At 38.3% G+C, this 20471-nt stretch overlaps 1 protein-coding gene across 1 annotated transcript in view; it reads left to right on the top strand.

The window, feature by feature from the left end:
• The window catches only part of LOC129432615 (uncharacterized), a 43264-nt gene extending 25056 nt beyond the window's left edge, over positions 1 to 18208 (top strand). Inside the window, exons 30-44 of the mRNA XM_073870108.1 lie at positions 114 to 191; positions 580 to 783; positions 1849 to 2087; positions 3183 to 3369; positions 3475 to 3682; positions 4067 to 4245; positions 12104 to 12173; positions 12856 to 12965; positions 14348 to 14379; positions 14519 to 14669; positions 14811 to 14848; positions 15515 to 15622; positions 15752 to 15791; positions 16730 to 16838; positions 17705 to 18208. Coding sequence (XP_073726209.1) covers positions 114 to 191; positions 580 to 783; positions 1849 to 2087; positions 3183 to 3369; positions 3475 to 3682; positions 4067 to 4245; positions 12104 to 12173; positions 12856 to 12965; positions 14348 to 14379; positions 14519 to 14669; positions 14811 to 14848; positions 15515 to 15622; positions 15752 to 15791; positions 16730 to 16838; positions 17705 to 17867 — 1916 coding nt within the window. The 3' untranslated portion in view covers positions 17868 to 18208. The remainder of the gene's footprint in view (positions 1 to 113; positions 192 to 579; positions 784 to 1848; positions 2088 to 3182; positions 3370 to 3474; positions 3683 to 4066; positions 4246 to 12103; positions 12174 to 12855; positions 12966 to 14347; positions 14380 to 14518; positions 14670 to 14810; positions 14849 to 15514; positions 15623 to 15751; positions 15792 to 16729; positions 16839 to 17704) is intronic.
• The last annotated feature ends 2263 nt before the right edge of the window (positions 18209 to 20471 follow it).

The raw sequence follows: 20471 nt of genomic DNA on the forward strand, positions 1-20471 counted from the left end.
TTCAGATTATACAGTATATGTTCCAGTATATGTTTCATAATTTACATTTGGTCAATAATATATGACAATAAAGTGACAAATAGTTCCAAATGTGCCTTTATTTTGGCAAACAGGATTTACAATTATAACTGGCCCAACTATATCCAAAAATACTACAGGCCCACAAGTTAGAACGGTGACTAGGACTTCAGGTACCGGTAAAGTTTTGTATTTGGTTTTACACAAGTTTTCAAGTTTTATTTAGGTGCAACACAAGGTTTGTGTAATGTTTCTACTGTCCCCCACTGACATTAACCCTATCCTGATGATGAGCCAACTTCAGAATTTTTTTTATATAGTACAGTATATGATACTTCACAGCTCAAATTTGAAATCATGCACACTAACCAGCTAATGGAAGTTAAGCATGTGGTGTCCATGGGCGTAAATTTAATCTAACAGTTGGGGAGACAAGAAACACAATTTCGGAAGAACAATTTTCAAGGGGACACTAATATTACAGCCAAAATTGAACTTGTAAGTACAATAACTCTGTGTAACTCAACCTTAACTCATATTTTTGCTGTTTTTTAAAATTAGAGTGCAGAAATGAAATCCGAAACCAAAGCTGGCCAAATGGAGCCACTTGGAGAGAGGATTGTACTGATAAAGTCTGTAGGTCTGGAGTGATCGAGGTAAAACCCATTACCTGTCCAATACCCGAGATAAGGACTGACTGCCCTAGAGACAAGAAGAGTCTGGTTAAGGATAAAGACACTTGTTGTGAAAGCTGGCAGTGTGATTGTAAGTATCCTGGTTGGTTATAGACACATATCTCTCTTTGATCAAGATTCTAAGACCGTGAACAGTGGGTGTATTAAAGCAACACCAAAGAGGTTTTTTTACCTTAAATTAATGTTTCCAAAAACATTTCAGTCGTTCATCCACTCGAAACAGGGTGAACGGCACTTTCACATTCGCTTTGCAACCCTCTATTGGCCAAAACCGCACCAAAGAAGTTTCCAACCGTCGGGTCGCGGTCCTGTAGTTTGAGTGAAAGCTACAAAAACTTGCTTTACTTGCAGACCTACAATCCAATCAGAGCCAGCTTTGCTGCAGTAGGCTAAATTATTTACGACAGTGGTTATGGACAATTCCTTTTCCAACCTGTAGGGGGAGCAAAGAGCAAAAACGCTTTAGTGTTGCTTTAACTCACCCCAAAATTAAAATTCTTTCATTATGTATCACTTTTTTCTTTAAAATAAACGTACAAAAATAACTAGTTGGGTCAATACAATTATTAATTTCTCAAGTTTCCCAAGAAATTGGTTACATTATTACAAAATGATGCAATATATTAATCCACTAATCCGCCCTTTAAATCAGATAAGTTCATTAAATACTTTCTCCTCGAATCCGCTTATCCGGCCTCGGGCCATTCAGAAATACTAATTTGTTGGCAGAATCCTTTAAACGCCACATCAATTTTCCAGCAAACTCTTCAAAGTGCATGGAAGACGAAGGTGAAACGACCATAGATCACACTCAAACTTGGGTCCCTTGTGAGTACTTGGACCTGAATACAACCTGAATGTGGCGGCCACATGCATCACAGACCTCCCTAGTGTGTGCTATTTACCTTTTTTTCCCTTACAAAAATGGTGACTGTCAAAATATGACCATGCTGACCAATTATCTGGACTATTTTAACTAGTTAATGCTTGATCTCACGGTGTGTTTAAGCATCCCAAATTAGTAACACTGTCTGAACCATTGGTTTATGTTTGGGGTGGAGCTTCTTGACCAAAAACAAATAAAAGTGTTTAGAAGACATGTTTGACAACATTTTGCTTTTCTTTCACTCCTCAGGCCAGTGTCAGCTTTATGGAGACCCTCACTACATTTCATTCCAAGGCATCCCGTTTGACTTTATGGACAATTGCACTTACACTCTAGTGGAGGAAAAAGTACTGCATCACCATTTAAGCATTACTGTAGACAACTACTTCTGCGAGCCAGATATTGATGCTTCTTGTTCCAGAGGCATCATATTAAAGTATTGGAATGACACAGTCACACTTATGATTACAGAGGAGTTCATGGTGGAGGTAGGCTTATAATGAATGAAAGCTTTACACAAAACCTAACATTCACACAAAAATCTTGAAAAGGATAGACAGGGCTTCCGTACCCTATTGCTTTGGAAAGCGAAAGTAAGAGTATTGTTATACAGCTGTCATTTGTTAAGTTTTAATCAATTAAGTATGGTTAGTTACGCATGCTTTCTGAAGATAGTCGATAGGTTGAAATATTGTTTGCTGTAGTTCAAACTGAATGCAAGCCCCCTGCTGTCAACAACAATTCATAGGAGTTAGGTTTCTGTCACAATGAATTTATTCTTGCTTTTAATTTGAGCATTTTTAATTGTTGGTCCGTGTACACAAGCAGACATTTTGGCTCTTGAATTAGAATTTTTTTTGGTTGCGCTCTTCCCCACTGAATTGGGGAATAAAAATGTTAAACTGTGCCTTTTAACTCATGCCAGCATTTTGAAAAAAAGTTGCCAGCCAGTGCCAGCATTCACATAACTGTTCAGATCTTCTCCATAGAGCAGATCTGCGTACATAAGCATCCAGTGCTCGCACCAAATTGGCTATCTCCTTGTTCTGATCTGTAAATGGAGGACAGAAAGCCTGCAAGACTGTAGGCGGTAGCACATTGGTAAGCACATAAATGAGTCTAGGGTACAAAAAAGCTCTCTGAGTGAGAGCAGCTTTCCCTGTGCCCACAGGAAAATGAGGCATGGCAACTTATACAGTTGTGCGAGCAAAATGTGGGACCAATTCAAAACCAATATGTGATGGCCCCAGAGGTGAGAAAGAAAGTATTTAAGAGCGTGAAAGACCACCAGCATCTCTTAGCACTTTATGTGCTATTTGAGCTGATGGGCCTTCCATAGTCCATGGCCCCAACAGCCTTCCATAATCACTCCCCAGTCTTTGAGGGATGCATCCGTCGTAAACATGATGCAATGACACTGAGCCAGCCACTGAACACCAACCCAACACCAACCCCTGGGAAAGGAACCATGTTTTTTTCCATAATACTAAGGCATAAAAACATTTGTGCATGACCTGAAAATAAATAAAATCTATCCAATACATAAAAACATCTTATTCTAATCAATCTAATGTATTTTCCAGTCTACTTTGAACCAGGAGATCATTAAACCACCATATGAGAATGAGATGTTTAAGTTTGAAAGCAGTGGTATGAAGGTCTCCATCTACATCAAACCTATTCGTTCTTATGTTTCTCTTACACCATTCAACACTCTGTTAATCAACTTGGCATCAGAGCACTTTTTCAACAACACTCAAGGACAGTGTGGTACGTCATTAAAACAACTGACTAATAAGATATAATGAACTACCAGCTGGCTTGTGTTATTTCTGTGATACTTGGTGACTGTTGTTTTATTTGACTTGATTGCAGGTGTTTGTGGTGGGCAGTCATGTATACGCAGAAATGGCGTAGTTGAAGATGACAGTTGCTGTGATAAGACTGCGTATGACTGGGTCGTAGAACACCCTCTGAAATCCTACTGCAAATCTCCACTGAGAAATATCTCTTGTGTCTCTCCCCCACCAATGCCACCTCCACCTCCCTGCAGTGCTCCAATATGCGACCTCCTTCAACATGCGTAAGCCACTGTTGAATGTTTTTAAGGCCAGTGTGGTCAAAACCTGAAGAAATGATGAATGATCTAATTGAATCGGACTAGGTTTTCCACAAATTGATGCATTGAGTCTGTGCCAGCTTGTCTTGAATAACATGGATTGTATCTTATTTAGTTAATCAATAGTTATCTAAAAATAAAATGCAAAATATCCAAACCTATTAGCTTGGCATTGCTTGCCTGTTACTCTACCAGTTGAGTTATAAAAAAATCATAAGGTACTTTTACATAAAAACATACCAACTAAACAGCTAGTTTTTGGCGAAAGTAGCGAAATAGCAAAAGTAAATAGCTGTACAAGTAGCCTGTTGTATTATAGCCATTATATCATCCCCACTTTGTTCTTAGGGTGTTTGAAGAATGCAGTAAAATCACAGATCTCGTATCAGTGGAGAAGAATTGCAGGTTCGACTACTGCTCATCCATGTCTACTGTTGCTGCCTGTTCTTCTCTGGAGTACGCAGCATCAGCATGCAAAACGATTGGTATTTGTGTTGACTGGAGATATCTCACCAATGGTTCTTGTGGTAAGATTAGCTCTCAGACAGAAGTGTAACAATGTATCCCAATTTGTTATACCAGTACTTAAAGGGACACTACACTTTTTTTTGAAAATATGCCATTTTCCAGCTCCCCTAGAGTTAAACATATGATTCTCACCATCTTGGAATCCATTCAGCCGATCCCCGGGTCTGGCGCCAGCACCCTCAGCATAGCTTAGCACAATCCATTGATTCCGACCAGACCACTAGCATCACGCCAAAAAACAACCAAAGAGCTCAGATACTCTTTCTACTTAAAACTTGACTCTTCTGTAGTTACTTCGTGTACTAAGACCGACAGAAAATTAAAAGTTGCGATTTTCTAGGCAGATATGGCTAGGAACTATACTCTCATTGTAAATAACCATTCAGTATATTTTGTAGGAAATGTGTTTGTCTCTTATTTTGAAATTCTAAAGTGCAATGTTTTAACTTCCGGTGTTAAGCTTCGCGCTTTGTGTTTGGGTTTGAGTGGAGCGCGCGCTCGAGTTAGTGCAGTTTTAGTGTAACGATAGCGTTCATCGACACTGGATGATAAAATATACATGTATTATGCTTGCAGCCCCTCAGAAGAGGCAAAAGGTATGTTCAATAGTTTGACAAATGCATATTTCGTCTGTTAATGTGTTCTTGTGCACACATGTAAAGCTAGCGGATTTTGAACCGTGTTAGCTAATAAATCGTATGTTTATGTAAATTGCAGCTCTTACGTTGGTGATGTGATGAACGGAAAAGGTTTAACAAAGGATTAAAGCATCATAAAAACCATCAGTAAAGGTTTCTTCTCTGTCTCGGGGGGCATGCTACAGTAAGAGCTTCACCTCAGCGTGCTACATCGAGCGGCTCGTAAACTCTTAAGGACAACGGCAACAGCACGGAAAATGGACGATATCGAAGAGCAAATACGTAAGCTACAAATCGAAATCCATGAAACGAGAGCCTTATTACATCAAGGAGATACAGAAAGCATGTCAAGACAGGAGTTAAAGGACGATATTGAGCGCAAAGAAAAACAATTAGCCGAACTGCAAAAAATTGAGGATGCGACCGAGTTGTCGTTACCCAGACGTTCAGAGCGCCCTAGTGTGTTAACGGAAAAAATGCTAGCCTATCAAAAGGACGAACTGATTAAAAAGAACAAAAAACTTATCAGTCTCTATGAACAATGGAAACAGCTAATCAGAAAGTCCAGAGAAAGCCTAAAGACTGACTTATCAGAACACAAGTTGTGTGAAATGGCAAACGAAATTGAAAATGGTCTGAACAACATGATGAAGGTGTACACTGAAATAAGAGAGCGTACTATGCCATCCCCTGACACAAGACGCAAAATGGACTCCTGTGAAGCAGTATCTAAGGACATTATGAAAATACTTAGTGAACGTATAACGGGAATAGATGGTGATTTCGATGCAGATAGAGAAAGGCAGCGTCTTCATCAGCTACCATCACAACAGTACGCCCGCTCCATCTACGGTACTGCCTCTCAGTCTAGTTTCGGTAAGCAGTCTGATACTTCAAGCATCGCAGCCAAAAGGATCGAAGCGGCTGCGGAGTTGGCTGTAAAGGAAGCAGAATATAAAATTGTGCAAGAGGAAATTAAACAAAAGGAAAAAATGAAAGATATACAATCAGAACTTGATCGTTTAAAGGCAGAAAAGGAAATACAAGCTGCTCGTGCAAAACTTGAGATTTACGACAGGGAGATTAACATGGATATGGAATATCAGCAAATACAACCAAACAGTATACCTTTCTCTGTTGGTCACCAATCAGTTAATGAAGCATCAGCTCCCTCTAGTAACTTAACTTCAAGAATGCCACAAAACAATGTGTCCATCCATATGCCAAATCAAATGATGAACAGTCCAAACCCTCAAATTGTCACGCAAACACCTCTCACTGACATTTCTCAGTTGGCCCAAGCTATTCAAAATAGTATAGCTATAAACAGAGTTCCAGTGCCAATGCCCACAGTTTTCAGTGGAGATCCAATAAACTACATTGAATGGAAGGCTTCATTCTCTTCACTTGTGGACTGCAAAGGCATCTCACCTGCTGATAAACTTCATCTACTAAAAAGGTATGTCACAGGCCCAGCTCAAAATTGTCTTGAGGGCACATTTTTTCGCAGTGACGAAGAGGCATACAGGGATGCATGGCAAAGGCTTGACCAACGTTACGGCCCACCTTTTGTTGTCCAAAAAGCTTTCAGAGACAAACTGTTAAAATGGCCTAAAATAAACTCAAAGGACGCAGAAGGATTAAGGGCATTCTCTGACTTTCTAAATGCGTGTCTCCAAGCCACACCACACGTGAAAGGCCTAGAGATACTTAGTGACTGCGAGGAAAATCAAAAATTGCTGCAGAAAGTTCCTGACTGGCTGGCAGCCCGTTGGAATCGACAGGTAACAGTTACACTTATGGAAGGAAAGGATTTTCCCTCTTTCAAGGACTTTGCACATTTTGTGACAGTCGAAGCGGAGATTGCATGCAACCCGGTCACTTCTTCTCATGCGCTTCACTCATGCAGCTCATCCTATGAGAAAAGGAACACAAAGGACTTTAAACCACACAGATCCACACAAGTCTTCACAACACAAGCCACAGTACAAAACAACAAAGCAAGGACTAGCAACACAAAATTAAAGGTGCAGTGCATGTTTTGCAAAGATGAAAATCACCATTTATCAAAGTGCCCTAACTTCTCAGAACGGCCATTAGAAGAGAAGCGCACATATGTTAAGGACAATAAACTGTGCTATGGATGCTTAAAGGTCGGCCATAATGCCAAAGATTGTTGCCATCGCCACATTTGTGACATTTGCAAAGGAAGGCATCCCACTTGTCTCCACAACGACAATCACAAGCCATATGTAAGGTCTCAAAGCTCTGAAAACACAGCTCCAAATACTCCAAATGAAACCGCGACAGCTCTCAATGTTACTAAGGTGGGTCAATCTAGTAGCACTTCCATGATTGTTCCTGTATGGGTATCTACGGTGCAGAGCCCGTTTGAAGAGCTATTAGTTTACGCACTATTAGACACACAGAGTGACAGCACATTTGTCTGTGAAGAATTAAGCAAACAGCTACGAGCGGAAACTCACCCTGTAAAGCTAAAGCTAACTACCATGCTAGGTGTTCATTCTACTGTTATGAGTCACAGAGTCTCTGGAATGTGTGTGAGAGGTTATGATTCAGACATTCGCATTGACCTACCCCCCTCATATACCAAAGACTTTATTCCAGTTAACTATGACAACATACCCACTAGTGACACGGCAAAACAATGGCCCCATCTGACAGAAATTGCAGATAAGATACCACCTTTGTTAAGTTGTGATGTTGGACTCCTTATCGGATTTAACTGTCCCAGAACTTTAGCTCCAAGACAAGTTCTCGTAGGAGCAGGAGAGGAGCCATATGCAATCCGCACGGACCTTGGGTGGAGTATCGTTGGAGGCTCCACACCAGCGCTCACTGAAACTCAGTCAAGTTTGTGTCATAGGATAACAATAAAGGAATTACCCCCTGTTACACCCATGGACGTGATTCGTGTGCTAGAGTCGGATTTTAAGGACACAGAGGCAAGTGAAAAAACGGTTTCACAAGAGGATCTCATCTTTTTGGACAAGCTTAAGGAGGGAATAAGGAAAAATGAACAAGGACACTGTGAGATGCCTCTACCATTCAGACAAAGACCCCATTTACCTGACAACAGAAGGCTTGCTGAAATCAGACTCGAACACTTAAAGCGAAAGTTCAACAAAGATGAAATTTACAAAAGAGACTATATAATGTACATGAACGACATTATTGAGAGAGGTGATGTTGAAGAGGTACACAATGATGAAAAACGAGGCGAACGATGGTACATTCCCCATCACGGGATATACCACCCCAAAAAACCCACGAAACTACGTGTTGTGTTCGATTGTTCGGCCAAACACAAAGGTACAAGTCTAAACGATCATCTTCTCCAAGGGCCAGATTTGATTAACAATCTAACAGGCATCCTCCTTCGGTTCAGACAACGTCCTATCGCCCTAATGTGCGATATAGAGAAGATGTTCCACCAGTTCCACGTTCAGCCCTGCGACAGAGATTACCTGAGTTTTCTGTGGTGGAAAAACGGCAACACAGAGACACAGCCACTTGTGTACAGAATGAAGGTACATCTTTTCGGTGCGACATCATCCCCAGGGTGTGCAAATTATGGACTAAGGTATTTAGCTAAAGAACACTGTCACACTCACCCTGCAGGATCTGAGTTCATGGAAAAGGACTTTTATGTGGACGACGGAGTCACAAGCACAGACACTGTTGAAAAGGCAATACAGCTCGCACAAGAGGCAACAGAGATATGCAAGCAAGGAGGTCTCCGTCTACATAAATTTATCTCAAGTAGCCCTGCTGTGCTACAAAGCATCCCTCCATCTGAACGTGCTGTAGAAACAAAAAACGAAGGACTTAACACTCAAAGACATGCCACAAGAACGGGCCTTGGGCATCCAATGGAACATTGAGAGAGACTGTTTCATATTTGACAACACCTTAAAGGATCAACCAGCAACCCGTAGAGGCATCTTATCTACTGTCGCATCCATCTATGACCCCCTTGGCTTCCTGGCGCCATATGTACTTCACGGAAAAAGAATCCTGCAGGAAATGTGTCACCAAGGAATCAACTGGGATGAACCCCTGCCGGAATCACTGAGGCCAAGGTGGGAGAGCTGGCAACGTGACTTTGCAAACTTAAACAAGGTAAACATAACTCGCTGCTACTTTCCTGCTAGTTTTGGAGAGATTAAAGAAATAGAGTTGCACCACTTTTCGGATGCGAGCACGAGTGGTTATGGACAATGCACCTATTTAAGAGCCACAAACAGTAAAGAGGAGATTCACTGTTCATTGGTAATAGCCAAAGCCCGTGTTTCTCCTACCAAGCTGACTACAATCCCTAGACTTGAGCTAACTGCAGCTGTAGTTTCAGTCTCCATTAGTAACATGTTGAGAGAAGAACTCTGCTATGCTCAAGTCAAAGAGTATTTCTGGACAGATTCTAAGGTAGTTTTGGGCTATGTAAACAATGAGGCACGTCGTTTTCATACCTTTGTAGCGAATAGGGTCCAAATGATTCGCCAAAGTACACAACCTCAGCAATGGTTTTACGTGCCATCTGAAGAGAACCCAGCCGATATGGCATCTAGGGGTAAATCTGTCACCGAACTTCTCTCTTCTAACTGGTTCACCGGCCCCTCCTTTCTTTGGGAGAAAGACCTGCCCGCAACACAAAGTGTAGAGTTAGAACTGTCTCTTGGAGATCCTGAAGTCAAAAAAATTCAAACAATGTTAACCAAAGTTACGGAGACTTTCAGCCTTTCAGAACGTTTGTCCAAGTTTTCATCATGGTCCAAGGCAGTCAAAGCTGTAGCACGTCTCATCAGAAGGGCCAAGAAAGTCAAATCAGATGCGCCGGCTACAGTGAGTGAACAAGAAAGTGCAGTACGTGTCATCTTACAGGATGTTCAAAGACAAACCTATGAAAAGGAGATAAAACTAATAAACAAAGGCAACCAGCTCCCACATCGCAACAAACTGTTCCACTTAGACATTTTCATGGACACAGATGGTCTCGTTAAGGTCGGAGGGAGACTTTCATCAATCAAAGACTCTTTCAAACACCCCATTGTGATTCCAAAGGAACATCATGTGACCAAACTCATAATAGCTCACTGTCACAATAAAGTAAAGCATCAAGGAAAGGGCTTCACCACAAACGAAATCAGATTCAGTGGCTACTGGATCCCAGGCATGAGCAGAACCGTTGCTTCTTTTATCCGCCAGTGTGTCATCTGCCGTAGACTCCGCAAGGCTCCGGAGGGTCAGAGAATGAGCGACCTACCTGCAGAACGCTTAGAGCCCTCACCACCATTCACATACTGCGGTATGGATTGTTTTGGCCCTTTTGCAACTACAGAAGGCCGAAAAACACACAAACGATATGGACTTTTGTTCACATGCTTTTGCTCACGAGCCATTCACATTGAGCTTTTAGAGGACCTATCCACTGACACATTTATTAATTCACTAAGGTGTTTCATTGCTATCAGAGGTGCTATTCGCCAAATCAGATGTGACCAGGGAACAAACTTTGTCGGTGCAAAGAATGAGTTTAAAGCTGCTCTTAGTGAACTGGACACTGAAAGACTGAGCACTTACCTGTCTCAAAACCAGTGTGACTTTGTGATGAATGCACCCCACTCCAGTCACGCAGGCGGAGTGTGGGAGCGCCAGATAAGGACTGTCAGAAGTGTGTTGAATACTACTCTGTCACTGGCGCATGGTAGACTAAATGATGCTTCACTAAGGACTTTATTTTATGAAGCTATGACCATAGTTAACAGTCGCCCGCTGACTGTAGACAACCTTAACAACCCTGACAGCTTGGAACCACTTACCCCTAACCACCTGCTTCACATGAAATCCAGCACAACCCTGCCCCCACCTGGTGCCTTTCCAATGGAGGACCTCTATGGAGCAAAGAGATGGCGTCGCGTGCAGTTTTTGACTGAACAGTTTTGGTGCAGGTGGAGGCGTGAATATTTGCACAACATTATTGCTAGACAGCGCTGGCACTTACCAAAAAGGAATATAACAGAAGGTGACATTGTGCTGGACATTGATGAACTGTCACCCAGAGGTGAGTGGAAACTTGCCAGGGTACTGGAGACTGTTAAAGGCAAGGACGGACTCGTGAGACGAGTGAAAATCTCCTTTGGAGATAAAAAACTGAATAACAAGGGACAACGCAGGAGTAAGCTTTCTATTGTGGAGCGTCCTGTTCAAAAATTAATACTGATATTAGAATGTTCATAAACTAATTAAGAGAAATGGTTATTTGTTGTTGAAAATTCTCCGTTGTGGTTATACTGATATAACAAAACGCATAACTTTGTGGGAGTGTAAATAACCATTCAGTATATTTTGTAGGAAATGTGTTTGTCTCTTATTTTGAAATTCTAAAGTGCAATGTTTTAACTTCCGGTGTTAAGCTTCGCGCTTTGTGTTTGGGTTTGAGTGGAGCGCGCGCTCGAGTTAGTGCAGTTTTAGTGTAACGATAGCGTTCATCGACACTGGATGATAAAATATACATGTATTATGCTTGCAGCCCCTCAGAAGAGGCAAAAGGTATGTTCAATAGTTTGACAAATGCATATTTCGTCTGTTAATGTGTTCTTGTGCACACATGTAAAGCTAGCGGATTTTGAACCGTGTTAGCTAATAAATCGTATGTTTATGTAAATTGCAGCTCTTACGTTGGTGATGTGATGAACGGAAAAGGTTTAACAAAGGATTAAAGCATCATAAAAACCATCAGTAAAGGTTTCTTCTCTGTCTCGGGGGGCATGCTACACTCATTTTGGCGTAATAATCAATGAATTTGCTGATGTAACATGGCTGCAGCAGGTGTAGTGATATTACGCACTGCCCGAAAATAGTCCCCTTGGTTACTTTCAATAGCAGGGGACAATTTTCGGGCATTCTTAGTACATAATGTAACTACAGAGTAGTAAAGTTTCAAATAGGAAAAATATCGAAACTCTTTGGTTATTTTATAGCACAATGCTAATGGTCTAATCAGATTCAATGGATTGTGCTAAGCTATGCTAAAAGTGGTACCGCCAGACCCGTAGATCAGCTGAATGGATTCCAAAACAGTGAAAATCAAATGTTTAACTCTAGGGAACCTGGAAAATGAGCATATTTTTCAAAAAAGTGGAATGTCCCTTTCATATAATATAATACAAAGATAATACAATCTTCATCTGTGTTTCAGAGGTCAACTGTCCTAAAGGAATGATATATGATGAGTGTCGACACTATCCAAACAGCGTTTGTCAAGGCGGGTGAGAAATAGATTTATAAGTGATTTACAACCCAGGGTCACTCGCCATATGTACCTTTGCCTATATTTCTGCATAACCTAAAACACTTTGCTCCAGGTACATATCCCTGCATCTACTGTAGAGTCGTTTGGTTTTTCTCTATTTTGATGCAGAGTTTTTCAAGTAACAAAGCAACACAAATTAAAACCTAGTTATCTTTGCGATGTAGATTTGTGACATTTGGGACTTATTTGTGGTCATTTGCACGGAAATGAACAACATGCCTAAGCGACTTGCACTGTCCTTGCGGTTTAATTTGAATAAAACACAGCCAACGAAAACATATAGATGTATTGATCATTCCTTTTGTAAGTCACCACTACACGTCCTGCCAAACACGTTCAGTCCTGACAGTAAGCGCCTCTAGTGGACACTACAATCGTAAGGTGCAGCAATATGTACCTGGAACAACGTATTACAGCTTAGGTACGTCATGTGTAGGCGTTTAAGCATTTCCCACGGTGCCGTGTGTCATGTTTCACCTTTTAATTAAAAGATTGAGTTACAAGGATAAAGATTATTTCTTTTCAACTCTGTTGTTGTATTTTGTCTTTGCATTTAACTTAGAATAATGGTTGGGATCACATGCGATCTATTAATATATTTCTGCTTGCTCACGCCCATCACTTTATTGTATCCTCAGCATTCCTGTGCCTGCAACATCATTGGTTGGGGTGGGATCAGGCTGCTTTTGTCCAGACGACCAGATGCTAGCTGAGGAACACAAACAAATATGTGTGTCTGAATGCACTAGTAAGTGTCTAAACGAACACAAAATTCAGCCATACAGTACAATACAAAACTATTGCTTGATTTTAATTCTGATGCTGCATTTACACCAACCGCGTTTCAGGCGTCTAAATCGCGTCTACAGCCTATTTTGCTGCTTGAACAGTTTGAATGCATTTGCGCGTCTAGAGCGAAGTAGACGCTTGGAAAAGCAAGCATTTGACGCGCTTCAGAGGCAAAATCCGCTTCCTGTGGGAGGGGCAAGTGCTATGCGGTTGTCTGTTTGCAAGATTCTTTATGTTGATTGTGCATTTATCAAGAGAGTTACCGGTTTGAATTTAGTCACATAGGGGGTAAATAAACGCCGCGGGTCGATAAACGTCACGTGACTCAAAAGTGAAATGTGTATTACAACTTACCAGGTTGCCCAATGTCCTCACTGACACTCTTCCAAGCAAGGTCTTTTTTATTCCTGTCTCTATAGAAATGAGAACTTGTGTCGTATAGCTCCGGGTGACTGCTCACGGACAATATCAAGCGTTCCTTCAGGTTGAATGAGTGACTCCGGACGGAGCTGCCTCCACAGCAGCAAGCAGGCTCCTGATTGGTTAACGCGGTGGAAAAGTCTGTCAAAGTTCACATTTTCGGGCGTCAGACGCAAATTCATGTCAAACGCAAAATACACAAAAAGCACCATTCACGCACACTGCGCGTACCACGGCAGACGCTCAATTCGCGCGAGGCGGAATTGCAACTACCGCGCCAAACGCCTCATCAGCGCGTCTTCACATTGACTTAAAATTGAAATCACTTGCGCTTGACGCACATGATACGATTTTTTTATTGTTTAATGCATACAGTACAACAGAACATAATAGATGCTTCTGTTATGGCTCAAACTTTATGATGGCTGAGACCCCCAGATATGATGGATCTTTTTGATGGACCCCCTTCCTAAAATATATATATATATATATATATATATATATATATATATATATATATATATATATATATATATATATATGTGTGTGTATAAACGCTTTGTCTTCTTCTCTGAACTTTTTCTGGACCCCTTAGAACCTTCTGGGGGAACCAAGGGGGTCTCAAGACCCCAGATTGAAAACCCCTGAGCTATATAGTTGAAAAACAAGTCTGAATTACTAATGATATTTTCTCATTGCTTATTTGTAAAACTCTTTAAATTATGTAAATGAACTTTTTTTATATATGTTGTATACAGTATATGTACTGTATATTGTGCAAGACACCACCATGTTTTTAATGAATATTAGCACATATTAATATCAGCTGTATAAATGTATTACAACAATACCTTTGTGTAAGAGACAATACACAAATTATTTTTATACTTGTACATTTTTAAATTTTCTTTTTTATTTCAGAGTGTAAAGGACCATTGGGTGAGCCTATGCCGGTAAGGTTTCAATATAATATGCTCCAATCAAATGTCACTTTACAAAACAAAAAGCCCACACTGCATTTAAACATGGTGTTTATTGTTCAAATGTTTATTGTGACCTATAAATGACGTTTTTCGTCTCTCTGTCTATAAGGTGGGGTCCGTATGGGAATCAAACTGTCACATATGCACCTGTAATAACCAAACCAAAACCGAAGAGTGCCATCCTAAGCCTCCAACAGCTTCTCCAATTTGCAGTGCTTACTCCATACTGGTCTCTGACTGCTGTAACAATCAGATCTGTGGTAATGTTTAAACTTTATCCATCACAACCTCACAAGGTCTAGTGTACAAATAGTGCAGGTGTCTGTTTTCAATTTATTCTGTCTTTATTGCGAGATGCATTGCTGTGAAATAGATTTTGAGTGTCGTTTGCTATATTACAGTTGAGAGTTCTTGTGAGTACAATGGAAACACTTACAAGGTAAGGAAAATAGTACTCATAACATGACTCTTTGTAATGCTTTGCTGTAACTAAACATTGTATTTTAATGTATACATCATTATAATAAATCAATTATAAATCAATAAAAAAGTAAAATAAGAATAAAACATTAGAATATGATTTTTTTATTTAAATAATAAATATTAGTTAAATAATAAAACATTAGAATTTTTACAGGTGTTGTTACAAATATATTTGATATTGTACATCATTGTAAATATGTGAATTATGTAACTTTAAAGTTTGTCGTGAACTTACCATGGTGAACCTTTTTAAAGAATGTTACATTTTATTCGAATACACAGATAAATGGTAATACTGTCATGATCCTGCCCTCTTATCCTTTGTTTAATCTAGTCTTGTGGCAGGATCATGACAGGCCCATGTTTTGTGTGGGATCACGTGGTCTTAGTATTGGTTTTACTAGACCACGTGTTCCTGGTGTCTTGTCACTTTTACCTCGCTCCCTTGTCACCCTCATTGTTTAATCCTTGTCACCTGTTGTATTCATTAGTTCTCCCCTATTTAAGGTCTTTGTGTTTGTTACTTTGTTACTTTGTAATATATATTTAAGTTGAACCTCTGTAAAAATTTAAACAGCAGTGAGTATGTTCCTCTAAAGATTTTTCTCTTTGATGGGTTTAGGTTGGTGACCGGTGGACAGACCCATTACATCCATGCGAGTCTTTCAGCTGTAGCCAGACAGGGACAGAGATTGAGAGAACTGTGTGTCCACAGCAGACCTGTGATGAGGTGACTCAAATCAGCATCACAATAACAAAATCAATGCAGAAGTTTTAGTTTTTTTTCTTTTGCTGTACTGTACTTTATATATATACTACAGCTACTGTATATATTATCATGTTTTATATATGTTTACAGGACTTGCGCATATGGGATGAGCATCATTGCTGCTATTCATGTAGGTTCATTTTAAAGTTTCACTTCTCTAATTGGTGTTGTATTGTATTTACAGTATTTACTGTACTGTATAAGTGCCACTATACCCGCAATCACATTGAACTGTAGTTATTTTAGATTTCACTTGTTTCAGCAAGCCATTTATACAAAGGCAACAAAAAAGCTTTAGTCTCTGACATTATAATTAGTTTATAAGTATTTTATAATAGTTTGATGTAGGGTTTAGGAAAACAAAGGTGGTTATTCATATTTTATAGCCCAATGAATATTTTTCAGGGTAGGTTTATATTTGAATATTGAAACATTAACCATTAAACACTTTTGTGAGAATATCACTTAGCTTGCAATAAGGCATGTTGGGGCGGTTTCCCGGACAGGGATTAGAGTAGTCCCAGACTTAAACACTTTTAAGAGCTCTCCAAACTGAAAACACCTTGAACTTACATATCTTAAAATACATCTGTGCCCTTTGTTTTACCTCAAAATGCACAAAGGTAATGTTTTTAGTAAGGCATGTTTGTTAAATCTAGTTATATTTCCTAATTAAACTAAGGCATAGTCCTGAATTAAGCTAATCCTGGTCCGGGAAACCACCCCGTTAAGTCATAATTTGCTAATCCTAAACTTAAAATGACTTTTCAGCTGGAACATAACATGGTAATGCGGATCCAATCGTATTACATTTATTTTTAAATACAGTAAAGCCACTTAATGTACTGTATATATAACAACATAAAGCACAAAATGTTCCCCAAAACATTTTTTTCTGCAGTGTAAATGTAGTACATTAGTTATACCATTAAATGTGCCTACTATTTTAAACTTAAGTGTCCGGATATTTGCTTTTTATTTTTGAACAGTGCATTTGCTGTATATGAAACCTAAAAATCCTTTACGTTCATGTTTATATTAAATGTCAATTTCTTTTGTGCACCAAAGGCAACACTACTTGTGCTGTCAGGCTGACCAGAATTAACCTCACGTTTGCTGGCTGCTCACAGGAGGCTGAGCTGCCCAGCTGTGAGGGCCAATGCGAGACACAAAACAGGCAAGTCATACATCTGATCAATTCACTGCCCATTTCTATATTTGACTTGAAACATTTTCATCATTATTCAAAATTGACACATGTAAGTTTAAACAAGTAAAAAAGACGTATTCCAAAGATTTCGACTGCTAGACCCTTGGACACAGACCCTATAGGAGACAAAAAAAGCACAAATAATAAACTAAATAGACATAAGGACCCAACGCAACTAAATTTCTAAAAATCATTTTGTCCACTAGAGGGTAATGTTAGAACATTATTTGTGAGTGTAGTAGAAATGTTCTTGTAGTGTCAATATAAAAATATTATAAAGTTATATAATAAATACTAATAAAGATAGATAAAATATTCATAAAAATATATACCCATTAAGTAGTTTATTTTGTTGTTCTGTCCTTTGACCCTATATGTAATGTAAAAGTCCCCTGAGTATCGGGCAAAATGCACTTAGTCACTATATGTTCGTGCCCCTCGGAAGAAAAGTCACCGACCACCACTGATTAACTCTTAAATGTGATCCTGTCTGTGAAATCCAGGTTAAAGTTATGAGATTTTGAGCATTTACTCCATCAGTATTAAAATGATCAAGGTTATATTTTTACATTTGCATTACATTGATGCATTTGGCAGACACTTTTATCCAAAAGCGACTTTCTGGGCATCACATGGCATACATTTTTTATCAATATGTGTATATATGTGGGTTGGAACCCTTGACTTTTGTGCTGCTAACACAATGCTCTACCACTGAGCTATACAGGACCATGAGCTATCCAATACATTTTCCATGTATCGTTTACATTACATATTTATTCTGTTAGTGTAGCCCTTGCTGAGATCATGATACATGTTTTCTTGTATTATAGGTGGGTTCAGTCCAACGGGACATTACAGCTTGAACAGAGTCATCATAGCTGCAAGGAAAGCACTTATGAAATGAGGGAAATCACGGTGATGTGCAATAAAAGCCCTCCAGCACACTTCACATACAGACACGTCATGAGCTGTGAATGCACGTCTGAAATTTAAAGGAAGCTTAAAGTCAAGCAACAATGCATGAAGTTGCTGAATAATGTTACATGTGATTAGCTTATGTAATGTTTATGTACGATTAATAATTAGCTACTGATACATAGTAACTTAAAAGTCTGGTCTAAGTGCTGATTTGACCAGCAATTTAAAATAGGCGATCAATGCTTTCTATCATTTATACATTTAATTCAGTTTTTTTATATTTTATGCTCAAAAAATACATTTTTGTTAGGCATGTTAGGCATCTGTCTGGCAGTTTTTGCCAAAATCAATGTAATTTTTTTAAATGACAACCAAATATTTTGTATGTTTTCAAATAAATATAACCAGACTGCAAATATGTTTAATAAGTTTTACGTTTTCACTTTTTTATTGCTTTATTTGTTACTTTGGAATGTTTTTGTGCAATTGTCAACGTCATATATAAAAATATTTTTGGGTGTTCTGTGATTTTTATTATTAATGCCTTAAAGGTTACTGTAATGCACCTTAATGTCTATGATTTATAATATTTTTATATATTGTATTTTTATAATACATTTCTGAGGGGCAGTTATTGTCCAATGGTTATAAGTCAGACATATAACCCAAACATCACTATTTTGATTCCCAAGACTGGCAGGAAATGACTAAAGTGCCCTTAAGCAAGGCACCTTTTCCCAAATTGCTCCCCGGGCGCTCCAGTGAATAATTTGATTTTTTAAAATAAACATTACAATAAATTAGCATAATGGCATAAGTGTAACAAAAAAAGAAAGGATAACACTTCACAATAAGGTTGTATTAGTAAACATTAGTAAATGCATTAAGTAACAATGAAGTATATGTTTTTCAGCATTTATTAATCTTTGTTAATATTAGTTAATACAATTGTTCATGTTAGGTAATGGTGCATTAATTAATGTTAAAATTTCAATGTTTCATTTTAAAAATGAATTGGCAAATGCTTAAATTAACATGAATTAAAATCAACAAATGCTGCAGAAGTATTGTTAATGTTAGATAATGCATTAACTAATTGTTAACAAATACAACCTTATTGTAAAAAATTGCATGGATTTCAGGATTTGTGTTGCATTTGATAATGCCCCTTTTGCATGAATAAGAGAATGCACTTGGGCTGGCATGAACTTCAGCAAGTTGCAAATCTTAATGATTCATGCTATCCCAGTAGGATTTAGGAATTTTCCTCAGAACATCTCATTTGCTTTAACCCCTTAAAATTCCAATGTGGGAGGGACACTGCATTATTTGACATCAAATACAACAACTCAAAAACAAATATCTAAACATGTCACATATCTTTGGAAAGCTGAAATTCTTGTGATTCAAATGATGTAAACCAATTTAACATACAATCAACACAGCAGGTACAATTTGTGTCCTTTAAGGCATTTTTTAGCCTTTTTTTAGGAATGCTAGGGAAGGATATTAAAGTAGTTTTTATGGTCAGTTAAGATTATTTGATTAGTGATCTAAAAATAATACAGGATCATGAATATTTATTTATTTATTTATTTCATGTTTTTAAGTTAGCTTACTTTACTTACATTTTTTATCCACATTTTTTTTCAAGCTTTGTTTCCAGCTTTTTCGATTTTTGGGACTCTCTTTTATAGGTGGTGTGTGTAATTTTTTTTACGAAATGTAAACAAAATTTTGTTATAGTCATGTACCTTTTTGATTCTTTTTTTGTGATATTATCACAAATTTTCACGTTTTTGGTGATCGTATAACAAATTCCTGTTTTCATGTGATTATCACGTATTGGTTACTCAACTGTTCTGTCCTATTTTCTTACCATTGTCGCTTCGGTTCAGGGTTAGATTTAGATAAAATGACATCCCTACCCAAACCCAACACTAATGCTAACGGCAGACGACATATAAAACAATAAATCAGAAAAAATAGTATAAACCATTATATAAAGTGACATTCTAATGCAAGCACCAAATCTAACCCTAAACCGAAGCGACAATGGTTTGAAAATAGGAAAAAGCAGTTGAGCAACCAACACGTGACAATCACACGAAAACAGGAACTCGCCACACGATCACAAAAAACGCGAAAATTTGTGATAATAACACGAAAAAAGACTAAAAAAAATTATGTGACTATATCACGAAACCTTGTGAGACTGGGTAATCCATTAAGGGCTACTGTAGAAACATGACGGCGACTTTCATGTAAGGGGACCCGCAGTGTATGTAGATAAAATGTCTCATTCTAAGGTAATAAAAACATACAATTCATTACACACCACTGATAATATAGTTATGTATATGTATAATATATGTATATTATATATAAATTATCCATTTCTGTCAAGAGATCTTTCTTAAAGTTACACAATGCACCTTTAAATATTTGAATTAAAAGTATATTGATATACAACATATAATTGTTATACATTAAGTTTATTAGTCTGAAGATACATTTTTTGTGTTTTAATTTAATTTATTTTTTTTATTCTTTTCACTTATTATTAATAAGTGAAATAATAATGATGTTAATAATGTTGATAATAATTGTCAGTAATAATGAGATAAGAAATGTGCATTTAGAGGAGAGAGATTACTTTGGGAAATCCTTTCCAGGCAT

This window comes from Misgurnus anguillicaudatus, chromosome 1 (assembly GCF_027580225.2).
Source record: "Misgurnus anguillicaudatus chromosome 1, ASM2758022v2, whole genome shotgun sequence".
Lineage (NCBI taxonomy): Eukaryota > Metazoa > Chordata > Actinopteri > Cypriniformes > Cobitidae > Misgurnus > Misgurnus anguillicaudatus.